This window comes from Bos indicus x Bos taurus, chromosome 5 (genome assembly GCF_003369695.1).
Source record: "Bos indicus x Bos taurus breed Angus x Brahman F1 hybrid chromosome 5, Bos_hybrid_MaternalHap_v2.0, whole genome shotgun sequence".
Taxonomy (NCBI): Eukaryota; Metazoa; Chordata; class Mammalia; order Artiodactyla; family Bovidae; genus Bos; species Bos indicus x Bos taurus.
The window spans coordinates 52,903,138-52,915,847 of NC_040080.1; the positions used below are offsets into that span (position 1 = coordinate 52,903,138).

The 12,710-nt window shown below is 46.2% G+C and overlaps 1 protein-coding gene across 1 annotated transcript in view; it reads right to left on the reverse strand.

The window, feature by feature from the left end:
- STAB2 (stabilin 2) overlaps window positions 1-12,710 on the reverse strand; it is a 172,033-nt gene that overhangs the window by 103,312 nt on the left and 56,011 nt on the right. Inside the window, exons 16-22 of the mRNA XM_027541952.1 lie at window positions 11,457-11,510; window positions 11,103-11,183; window positions 8,843-8,995; window positions 7,090-7,152; window positions 3,107-3,193; window positions 2,217-2,303; window positions 471-582 (exon numbers count right to left, since the gene is read on the reverse strand). Of these exons, the coding sequence (XP_027397753.1) occupies window positions 471-582; window positions 2,217-2,303; window positions 3,107-3,193; window positions 7,090-7,152; window positions 8,843-8,995; window positions 11,103-11,183; window positions 11,457-11,510 (637 nt within the window). The remainder of the gene's footprint in view (window positions 1-470; window positions 583-2,216; window positions 2,304-3,106; window positions 3,194-7,089; window positions 7,153-8,842; window positions 8,996-11,102; window positions 11,184-11,456; window positions 11,511-12,710) is intronic.

The window sequence follows — 12,710 nt, forward strand, 5'->3', positions numbered from 1 at the left end:
GTACTAGCCTTATGAGGTAGTTACCGATATGACTTTCATTTTATAGATGAGGAAACGGAGGCCTAACTAACCCAAGGCCACACATTTAGCAAAGGGAGGAGCTGACGGAAGACGACTGCTTGAAAGGTGGGGAGGCTGTGTGCTGCTACGAAGTCCATGATCAGTTCAGGTACATGGGAAACCCTACATGACTGGTTTTTAAAGGTGCTCTTGGGTCAGTGGTGCTGACATCCCAGGGCACTTGTTAAGAGATGCAAATCCCCAGGGTACCACTCAGGCCTTCTATCTCAGAGCTCTGTGAGGGGGCTCAGCAACCTGGCACATGCTAGCATTTGGGACCCAAGGGCTTAAGAACTGCCCTGTGATAGGGGCACCCACCAAGCCAAGGGGCACCCAACACCAGGATTGCACCACAGAGCCATGGGGACCCTGGCTAAGGAGCAGAAGGCAGCTCTGGAAACGACACTTACTTTTGTCACACCGAGGTCCGTATTTACTGGGGTCTGAACAGAACTGGCACTGGGTGCCTCGGAAGCCATCCTGGCAAACACACGTCCCGTTGCCATCAAGGCCGTCGGTGCACTGGGAACAAAGACAGGGCCCCTGGCCGTCAGGACAGCACACCTCCCACCCCCTGCCCCTGGCCAGGAGTCCCGGATGCTTGTTTCCTGACCTGCTTCTTTGACTCAGATTCAGTTCTGCTTGAAATGACTCTCTGGGAACCCTTGTGGAAAGTGGAGCCGTGGGTATTAGGTACAAAGCTAAGACAGTGACATATAGGAATCCCAAGCCAGGATTCAGAACTTTACAGGAAGTCATTTGAGGGGGGCCAGTCACAGCTGGAACCTCTACACAATGCTTAAGGGTCAGACTGATAAACCTCCAACCTTCAGAATGAAGGCCAGCCTTTCTCTGCAGATTCTCACGTGCTCAGCTATGTGACTCCAAATGGCAGTTTGTCCCTTCAGTGTGCGAGTTTTTCCCCCTAGCTCTCCAGCAATTTCAAGGTTAGATTTGTATTGATTGACATGCATCACAATAGGGCTTGTGGCCCCAAACAGATCTCCCAGCTACAGAGGTTAATTCGTAGCAGCTTCGCCCTATTACCCTCGCCTGTGTGGTGTCCCCCTTGGTGTTCAGGCAGTTTTTCCTTCCCCTTGAAAGAGGCATATTTTTGACATGGATTTCTTATATGTGCAGATTCATAATTTCCCCAAACGAACCACAGCCTCTTTACCTTTGTTTGTTCAGCCCTGGCCTCCATGCTAGATGAGTCAGGTTCTGGCTCTTACACTTCATTAAGCCAGGTTTTTAGATGGGCTAAAAAAGCATTCACTGAGCAGTTTTTCTTTTTTTTTTTAAAGAATAACAAAATTTTGATCCTAAAAAATCTTGGAACATCAATACAGGCCAACAATTCTATCTCCCACAGGAGGAAAGTGGGGTCCAGAAAGCCTTGCTGAGTTGTTCAAGGTCATGCCCTCAGCAGAAGGAAAGCGGGCCAGAAGGGACCTTGCCGGACACCCTGCCCCCTGCCACTCCCCCAGGAAAGATTCCTTCTCCTGCAGACATCTTCTGTTCTTTTAGCAACTCATCTGTTTCTTTTGTTCCCTGGGAACCGTGACTGGCATTGAATCATTTCTTGGTTTAATGGTTTTAAGAATCCTTTTTTTGACTTAACACAGGTCAGAAACATTACTTTGCTGGCAAAGGTCTGTCTAGTCAAAGCTATGGTGTTTCCAGTAGTCATGTATGGATGTGAGAGTTGGACCATAAAGAAAGCTGAGTGCCAAAGAATTGATGTTTTTGGACTGTGGTTTTGGAGAAGACTCTTGAGAGTCCCTTGGACTGCAGGGAGGTGAAACCTGTTAATCCTAAAGGAAATCAATCCTGAATATTTACTGGAAGGATTGATAGTGAAGCTGAAGCTCCAATACTTTGGCCACCTGATGCAAAGAGCTGACTCATTAGAAAAGACCCTGATGCTGGCAAAGATTGAGGGCAGGAGCAGAAGGGGACGACAGAGGATGTGATGGTTGGTTGGCATCACAGACTCAATGGACATGAGTTTGAGCAAACTCTGGGAGATAGCGAAGGACAGGGAAGCCTGGCGTGCTTCAGTCCATGGCGTTGAAAAGAGTCCGATGAACAACTGAACAACAACAACACAGGTCAACCTCAGCCTTTGTGAAAAAGTAAGCCTCAGCCCTCATCACCTGCCCGTTCCCGGAGCACGGATTCGAGAAGCCTCCTGGGCATTGGTTGCAGTCTGGCCCGTAGAAGCCTTTGCAGCATTTTGGAATCTGAAAAACAAAATGCACGTTGCCTTTTTGAATCCAAAGCAGAGTGCCAGTTCCTCAAAGGAAATTCATTTTATTCATTTTCATTTCGATTACAATCACAAACAGTATCGGCCTCCTCCCCTCCCCAGGAGAATGCCTTTTTCTCGGGTGGATGACAGCGTGGCTTGTGCTCAGCCATCAGTTCACCGTGAACCTCCTGAGGGCTGCCCCTGGCTGCCTGCCCGGCTCTGGCACCGTACGAGCAAGAGAGACACGGGCTTGTGCTCATGGAGCCTGTGTTCCAGCTAGTCAGGGAAGACACAAATAATAAATTAAAAAAAAGATTTGAGAGAGTGGTATGTGCTGGGAAAATGAAGTGCTGTTATCAAGTGGTGGCTGGGGACAGAGGTGTGGGGACACTGGGGGGCCATGTGGATTGGGCGGTGACAGAGGAAGCGATGGTGGAATGGAGACTTGAGAGATGAGTCAGCCCCGAGAAAACCTGGAAAAGCATTCTGAGGGAGGAACTAGCAAAGGCACACGTGCTGAGGTGGGAATGAGGTGGAGCCACGCCAGGGGAGTGTGCACCAGGCAGGGGAGTGTCAGGGGTGTGGGCTCTGTATTAAGAGCCATAGGAACCATGGGATGGATGCAAAGATGCAGGGAACTCTGTTCAAAGCTTCCTTTGCAGGAAAATGTGGTCAAGCTCCCACTGGCAACCTCTGATTCACAGACCCTGGGGCCTAAGAACTGCCCAGCCTGCTGGCTTCTGTATGGGCCTTGGTGGCCTGGATGAGGTCCTCGGCCACACACACACGCCTCACCTTCACGGTGGCATTACAGTATCTGGCACATCCATTCTTCGGGCTCCTGATTCGGCCAGTGTAGATACACTTGTGAACAAAGAGTGTCTGGAAGAAAGTCAAGAAGAAAAAGCACTGCAGTCTGCATTTTGAGGTCATCTGGACATCACTTGGCTTCTCTATACACTAGATGATGTATTTCCGCCAGTTTACCATCGATGCCAGGATAGAGCACTAAAGTACACAGCTCACACGGGTCCAGGCAGAACTCGGTCACCTGTTAGGCCTCTGTTTCCTTGTTGGGAGAATACAGGCCAGGGTTTGCATGATGACCTGGGGCATAGGTACCTTTCGTACCCTCTTGTGTCCTGGCAGACATTGCTGATCAATCTGGGAACATGTTCCTGTGCATCGTGGGTGTGGTTTAGTCTTCCTTCCAATTAATAACCAGCTCTAACCTCCTCCTGGACAAAGGAGCCTGGAGGGCTACTGTCCACAGGGTTGCAAAGAGTCAGACAGGACTGAAGCAGCTTAGCACATACACACAAAACCTCCTATTCAGAAATTCTGGAGCTATTAGAGATTTCCATCCTAGTTTGTACAAAGATCTACCAAACAAAACAGTGCAGTCTGTGGATTATATGGATTAATGGCAGATTTCCTACCATTCTCTAACCTCTGATACCCACTCAGAATGATTGAGAACTACCATTTATTGAGAACCTCCTAGGGCCAGACACACTGCCCATAGGAGATCATCATTATTTAACTCTGTGTGGCTATTTCTCATCCCTTTTCTTAATAGATGAGGCAACTGAGGCCTGGACTGGTTAAATCTTCTTTCTAGGAAACACTACTGGTAAGTGGTAAATCGAGAGAATGGGTCTCACCACCTACTAACTTTAGGATCTCAGAGGCAAGTCATACTGCCTCCTGGGCCTCAAGCTGCCTAATCTGTGAAATGGGACAAAAGTGCTGATCTCAACTTTAATCCTGAGCATTTAATCTGTGGCTCAAATTTTATGTTAGATAAAAACTAGTATCGAGGTACTCCTCATCTTAGTCTCTTACACAGGCAGAGAGCAATGAAAACTTCCACAGTCAGTAAAATCCTAAAATCTTAGATGTCTGGAGGAATTCTGAGGTCACTGAGGAACAAGTACTCAACTCTCTCTTTGGCTGTCAGGATACTTAGCCAAATACAGACCACAGGAGCCTGGGAGGGGCAGTTTGGGGCTCTCTGGGCTCTGACCCATGCATCTCATTTCTTCCTTTCCTCTCTTGCTTCTCTTTCCTTGGGCAGAGGCAATGTAGGCTCATGGTCTGTGCCTACCAGCTGTGTGACCTTGTGCGAGGGCTGTTATGTCTCCTCGCCTTAGTTCTCAGGTTATCCACTGGTATGATAAGGTGCCTCTCTTGCAGGCTCGCTGCACAGAGCATTTAGAACAATGTCTGGCACACAGCAATCACTGGGATGCCAGTCACCACAGTCTCCTCTCCCCCCTCCCTCTCCACAACCACTGGTTGACAGCATCCTGCAGGACGCAGGGGCGCCGGCTTCACGGAGCAAATATCTGAACACTTATGCCTATTTTAGTGTGTGTGTGTTTGTTTCTTTATGAAGTGCTCCACAGTAGGATTGTGTAAACTCATCACTCTCTTTAGCCATCTATTCTAGTGTGGGATGAACTCTCTAGTTGGGAAGGTCTTTCTTAGGACAAACTTAGAGGCAGGAATTTCTGTCATCAATTTTATCTTCAAACTTGTTGCTTTTACAACCAGTAGAGTACTTACCTGGCCTATGAATTATGGATCATTGTACCATGGTCTGTTTTCCTTTTTAGATTAGAACTTCTCAGGACAAAAACGAAACAATATCTTATTCGTCATTATGCCCCCTGGTGTAGCTATAGTTGTTGTTTTAGTTGCTAGGTTGTGTCTTTAGGACCCCGTGGGCTGTAGTTCACCAGTCTCCCCATCCATGGGATTTCCCAAGCAAGAATACTGGACCGGGTTGCCATTTCCTTCTCCAGGAGATCCTCCTGACAGGAATCAAACCTGGGACTCCTGCATTGCATGCAGATTCTTTACCACTTAGCTGCCAGGTAAGCCCTTATGCTCCTTAACCAACTCTATATTCCTCAGTAGACATGGTGTGGAATTCAATGAAGCATCACAAGGTTTTGATGGTTCTAGTGTCATTTTCTTGATATTTCATTTGTTTCTTTCCAGAAAGATGCCTGGGAAGAGCAGACACCAATGAAGTGTAGCAGAACATGCCCCCTCCAAATGTGCCATATGGATTATTTTGAGCTAAAGGCACTTGAAAATAGCAGATACAAAAAACTTGTACACAAGTTTAAGACATATAACATAGTGATAATGACTTGATATAGGTATATATTGTGAAATATATTTCACATTTTAGTTACTTTTCCACAGTTACCTATCTTTGTTCAACCTACTCTATAAACACTTGGGTTTTGCTATTTCTCTGGGTCTTCATTCTCCTATGGAAGCTCCTGGGTTCAGTTGCTAAGTCATGTCCAACTCTTTGCGACTCCATGGACTGTAGCCCACCAGGCTCAGACTCTGTCCATGGGATTTCCTAGGCAAGAATACTGGAGTGGTTTGTCATTTCCTTCTCCAGTGGAAACTCCTATGTAGATGCGAAATGCTGGGCTAGATGGAGCACAAGCTGGAATCAAGATTGCCAGGAGAAATATCAATAACCTCAGATACACAGATGACACTACCCTTATGGCAGAAAGCGAAGAAGAACTAAAGAGCCTCTTAATGAAACTGAAAGAGAAGAGTGAAAAAGTTGGCTTAAAACTCAACATTCAGAAAACGAAGATATGGCACCTGGTCCTATCACTTCATGGCAAATAGACAGGGAAACAGTGGAAACAGTGACAGATTTTATTTTTTGGGCTCCAAAATCACTGCAGATGGTGACTGCAGCCATGATATTAAAAGACATTTGCTCCTTGGAAGAAAAGTTATGACCAACATAGACAGCATATTAAAAAGCAGAGACATTACTTTGCCGACAAAGGACCATTTAGTCAAAGCTATGGTTTTTCCAGTGGTCATGTATGGATGTGAGAGTTGGACTATAAAGAAAGCTGAGTGCCGAGGAATTGATGCTTTTGAACTGTGGTGTTGGAGAAGACTCAAGAGTCCCTTGGACTGCAAGGAGATCCAACCAGTCCATCCTAAAGGAGATTAGTCCGGAATATTCATTGGAAGGACTGATGCTGAAGCTGAAACTCCAATACTTTGGCCACCTAATGTGAAGAACTGACTCATTTGAAAAGACCCTGATGCTGAGAAAGATTGAGGGCAGGAGGAGAAGGGGATGACAGAGGATGAGATGGTTGGATGGCACTACGGACTCAATGGACATAAGTTTGAGCAAGCTCCAGGAGTTGGTGTTGGACAGGGAGGCCTGGCGTGCTGCAGTCCATGGGGTCACAAAGAGTTGGAACACAACTGAGTCACTCAACTGATGTATGTGTAAAAAAAAAATTGTGCTTTTCTCCTGTTAATTTATCTTATGTCAACTTAATTTGCAGGCCCAGCCAGGGTCTTGCAGACCTCAAGAGGGTGGAGGTAAAGTTTTGTCTCTCTTAAACAAACAATGGATTTTATTTAAGAGGAAGATTAGAGAGGGAATGTTTACTGAGTGGCTATTTGATCCAGGCATTGCACTTGGGTTTTTATCTATGCTAATCCTGCTTCTGCTGTGGATGTTGCTATTATTACTACTCACAGATAAGAAAATTAGAGTAAAAATGTGAAGCAACTTACCTTGGATAAGTGAGCAAGAACTCAAACACAGATCTGTGAGCTATCTTTCTACCGTCCCCCCAGACAGAGCAGGCTAAGAGCCAATCCTAGTTGGAATGATTATCTTTTAAGAGGGAAGGTGGGAAGGATGAGAAATCACACCCGTGGGGTTGCTGGGGTGATGTGTGCTTCTCTGAAGCTGTCACACTCACTGTGGGCTCGGAGTCGGCCGGACATTTGCTCCGGTAAACCAGGGAACAGCTCACACATGTGCCCTGGAAGGAAGGACAGGGGTCAGTGCAGGGGTCCCTATAAGAAGCAGCAGCAGGCCACTGCATCTGGCCTTATGTCTCCTTATGCCCCTTAGAAAGGTGGTCCCACTAGCATCCCACTCTTGGCCCCTCTCCTTGCCCCTACTGCCTCCTCCCTAGAGAGAACGAGTGATGTCAACTCCAGAGAGGTTTGGGAGAAGTAACTAGGTCTGCTTAGACGAGCCCCTTCCTCATCCTCTTTCAGGTTCAGACTGTCTGCAGGCCTCAGGCTTCTGGTCAACCCTCAGCCATGTAGGGAGGCCCCTGTCCCTGAGGGGATACTGCAGTTGCCCACCTGTTCCAAGGACAAAGCATTAGCATTGACTACACACTCAAGTCCCTCTGACTTTCGCTACTGGGTTCTTTGCTTCAGCAGGTCAACCTTGGGCTTCCTCACCAGTTTCCAGTTGGTCTGGGTGAGGGGCCAGCAGGATATCGGTGGGTAGGAGGAAGACAGGGTCAAGGTATCTCTTTCTTGCTCCCTCTCTGCTCGAGTGCCATCCCTCCAGCTCCTGGTGGACACCTCTTCTTCCCTTTGCCCTGCTCCCAGTGGCCGCAGGTGATTCCCGCTCCTACCCACCCTTGATCCTCTGTTGTATTGGTTTCCTGCCACTGCTTCTCCTTGGATGGCCCAGCATCACTTGCTTGTTTCCTCAGCCCTGCCCACCCCTCTGTCACAGATTCTTAATTAAAGTCTCTTCATTTGAACCACTGGGATAAATTCTGTATCTGGCAGGGATCTTAACTGGTATAGAGAGTTATTAATTAAACCTCTAAATCTAAGTATACATGCCCAAAGGCAGCTATGGGTTCTGAAAACAGATTTCTAGAAGGGACTAGCTATGCCTACTGTTTACTAGCCCTCAATACCTTCTAGAGAATTCACTGCTACTTTTAATAGATCTAATCAGAACAACCCTAAACCAGAGCACATTGGTTTGATTTAAATCCAGATAAAACAGTAAAAGAAGACTTCATTCTAAGGCAGCTATGGGGAAGCTCTTCTTATTTAACTAAAATTCTTTGGGTTGTGGCTCAAGCCCACATCTTGATTCTGTTTTGGGGGGAAATGGAGAATAAGCTCTTGAACAATTTGCAGGAAAGACTTGATGGGAGTCAACAGTTAGACTTGTTTAGAGCTCTCCCACCCTGAGCAGCTGTTCAAGTTCAGGGAAGGAAGTCTGTGGAAGACAAGGGCAGCTGTGACTCCCCGCCTTGTTGTGGGGTGGCTCTGGTCCAGGTTGTTCAAAAGCTTGTTGAAATTTAGTTGTTCTGATTAAAACCAGCTGAGCCAAAAAGTTGCAATGGAAATAGGAAACCCTGATTTTGGACTTCGGGCTTCCAGAACTGTTTAGAGAATACATTTTTGTTACTTTGAGTCACTTGTTTTGTGGTAACTTGTTGTGGCAGCTTTAGAAAATGAATATACCAGGGTAGCAACGGTTAGTGTGGAAATTCCCCCAGGAATTTTGGTTTGTGTTCAATGAAATAGGACCTCAGGTCCCGCTGCCTCTTCATGAAGACAGAAAATCCTTTAGAACAAGGCTCCCGTGTGAGACTCTCCCTGTCAGTTCCCTCAGAATCAGGAGGACGGAATGGTCTGCTCTGTGAGGGCTCTTTAGGGTTCCCTTATTGAGTTCCCTAGTTTCCTTACCAGTCTCATCTCCCTCTTTGTTTCATCACATCGATGGGGCAGGATTGGGATGATGGAGGGAGGTATGAGGACTCCAGTCAGCGTGTAAATCCGGCCGTTTTTGGCAGCGACCTCCATTTCTTCCAGTGCCACACCATTTGCCAGAATCTGTCCCTGGAGAGAAACAACACCATCTTTCATCTTTCTGCCTGAGGAGCGCTGGTGGCCCCCAGGCAGATCTGAATGGTGGCAGCTTCCTGAAAGAGCCTTCAACTTCACTTAACTTTCTGCTGAGGGGAGGATTGTGGTTAGAAGGGCTTGGCTGACAGGGAGAGATGAATCTGTTGAATGAATTCTCAACTGATTCTAAGCAAGGATGTCCTTGCAGAAATGGTCCTTGCCGGCACTGGACTGGGGAGGAGGTATAACTATTTGAGTTCTGTGATATATTTGCTATGAGACCTTGGGCAAACTGTTTTACCCCCATGGTGAAATGGAGATCCATTTGTTTAGATACATTGGACCGACTCTACTTCGGGGTCTCAGGAGATATCAGTGAACAAACTCAGACAAGTTCCTGCTTATGTTGTAGGCGAGGGAGCAGAAAATGAACAAATTGGCAAAGAATTCTGATCTCTACTTTCCTTCCAAATCTTGCTGGATGATACTAATGGAAACACCATCCTTCTGGTGGCTCCAGTCAGAAGCTCAGGAAACATCTCTGGCTTCCTCTTTCCTCATCCCCCATTGGATCCCTCAGCAAATTCTGCTGGTCTCCTTCAAAACACCTTCGGAATTCAACCACTCCTTAGCAGGTCTCAGCTACCACTCTGCTCTCAGTTACCATTATTCCTTCTATTTAACTAAAACACTTTGACACAAATTCTACAGGTTATTTTCTACTTACAGTTATTAGAAAATAATGACTCTGCTCCCCAGGTTGTGTAATACGTCCTTAAGCCTGTCTTTTGCCCAGTAATGCGTACCTCTAATTTTGCCCCTTTCCCTGTCTCCCCGCTCGTCACTGCCCCTCTTCTCTGAGTTATTACATTCCCTCCTAAATAGTCTCCCCGGATGTATGTCCGATCACATCATTCCACAGCTCAAAATCCTCTAGTGGCTTTTTATCTCTTTTAAACTAAGAGCCTTCATCCTTGCCCTGAGTTTTTAGGCCACGTGTGACCTGACCACACCTCTCCTTCTCCCTCTTACCGCCTGGACCTCCTCCGACCTCACTCCTCCTGTCCCTCTGTTCTGGCCCCGAGGACCTTGCTGTTCCTTGATCAGGCCGGCACACTCCTTGCTTTGCACTTTTGCACTCTCTGTTTCCTCTCTCTGGAATACTCTTCCCCCAGGTACTCACAGTGCCTATTCCTTCATTTCCATCAGGTCTTTGCTCACATGTTTTCTTGTCCATGAGGATTTCTTAGACACTGTATCTAAAATGTCAGCCCCATTCCCACTTTCTATTTCCCATCTTTGCTTTGCTGTTTTTTTTTTTTTTTTTACCTTAACACTTACTACTCTGATATACGATATATTTAATTTGCTTATGATCTATCATCTTATTTACTAGAATGAAAGTCCCATGCAACCAGGGACTTTTATCTGTTTGTTCCAAACTTGAGGGCATGGCACATTCTTGGCACCCAACAGAAACTTGTTGAAAGGTTGAAGGGGCATCACCATCACCATCCATAGTGAACCAACAGGAGACATAATCTCTCTGCTGCCAGATTTCTGCTAATATTACAACCCTGAGAAGTTAGCTGAATAACACTGCCTTCTTTGAGGTTCTTACATAAGTCATGTTCCCTCCCACCTCAGGACCTTTGCACCTGCTTTGCCTTCTGCCTGGAACTTGCTCCTACTCATCCTTTGAAGCATCATCTCCTGACTGAGGACTTCTAGAACCCCGGATCTGCTGTCTACTCCTGTTGCTGCTTCTGCTGCTCCAGAGCCCTCTTAACTTCCTCATGGGAGCCCTGTTATAATTGTAGCTAAATAACTAACTGGTCACTAATTAGTTGCTTAAGGGTTGTTTTCCTTGCTGGAACGTAGGCCTATCTTTTCCACATCTTTATCCTTGGTTTCTAGTTTAGACTCACACACTTGGAGTTGCTCAGCAGATATTTGCAGAAAGCCATAATGAATGAATGAAGCAATCACAAAGAGCCGAAGCCTGTGAATTAGTGTTGAGGTAGGATAACCCGATGGACAGCCATAAGCAGAGGAAAAAACACATGTGAGCAATGACACCAGAGACAGAGTTTTCACTTACGTTGTTGGTCGTGTTAAATCTTATGATCTGGTTGGCCATGCTCCTGATGTGAGGGGTTGAAATGAGTGTGGCCACTTCCAGCTGCAAGGACAAGAGAACAATAGAGATACTGAGAGCAGTACCCAGAGTCTTCACTGGAAAAAATAACTTGAAAGTTTATGAAATAAGTAATGGGAGCTTTCTGCAATGGGTTTCGAAGAGTTCTTAGATGACAGGTTCATTATTCACATAAGCATGCGCTCAGAGCTAAGATAATAAATAATTGTCCCACATTCTCTAGCACTAAAATATTGAAATTTAAGACCAGATATCTTGAAAACAGGGGGAAAAATAGGGCAGGAAAGGAGGGCCAACCTGAGTAAATGGGACAATGTGGTATCTGATGAGTTCCAGAAGCTTCCGAGATCCCTGCAAAGGAATCAAAATACTTCTTTAAGTCATTGAGGAAAACACAGATTTCCCTCTCTTGTGTAAAATTTCTCAAGTGACTCTGGTCACTTGGTTAATAAAAATAAATGACCCATAATCTCTCTTGGGAAATCCAGGGTGAGAAAAACCCATCCCCCAAATAACTAACATTTTTACTTTGTGACAGGCAGGGGCTGTTCCCATAATATTATGTGCACCTCTCATTTAGTTCTCCCAACAGCCTTGTGAGGTGGGGATGCTACTGACTCATTTTATGTGTGATAAGACTGAGTTTTAAAGCCATGTCCAAGGTTGCAAAGCTACTTATAACTTAGACTATAAGCCTGAGAAGTAACTCAAGGTCCCAGTTACTCTGCTCCATCACCTCTCTCAATGTCTAAGGCTACCTTCTAGATTTTCTAAGACAGCCTCAGTTTGTGATTCTGTTTCACTCACTCCATAAATAACTGTGGGCTCATCAGGCCATGTATTGGTTATTTAGGAACATACAGTCCTGTTAGGAATGTGTGACCAGGACTCTTTCTTCTGTGTTCTTATGGTACATGTTCATCTCACCTTCAAGGCCCTTTCCAAGGTTTCTCATGCTTCAGGAAATAGAAAGAGTCTTGGGACTCTAAGCAGGATGAGCAGTCCCTAGAGGGGTGCCCTGGAGACAGTGGACAGAATTAAGGTGCACAGGGGCCACTCTCTGGGGGAAGAAGGCAGTGGCAGTCGACTACAGCATGACTGTAATCTCCCAGCTGAGTCAGAGCCAGGGGTTACAAGCTTCGAAGCCCTGAATTCTGCTACTTCAGTGGCACAGCCATAGCTACTGTGTCTTAGAAAGGTAAAGGATCACAAATCGAGATCATAATAACCTCCAAGAGGCTGACCTGTTGGGACATGTTTCAACAGTGTGAGGTCCCAGGCAGAAAGAAAGCCCTGCTGAACCCAAGTTCCATTCACCCAGATTCTTCTCTGCACTTCCCCTTGGCCCCTATGTCAGGGGAATTAACTGTAAGCAGAGGGACCACATATCCTCGTTTGTATAGAACAACCCTGGTTTACAGCGATCATCCTGGCAGCCCCATTCACTCTCAAAATTGTCCTGGTGTGAACACTTGGAAGGCCACCATATCTACAGGTCAACAGCATTAAGCACAGGGCAGGGTGACTGGTAAGAATGTTGAAATTGACCAC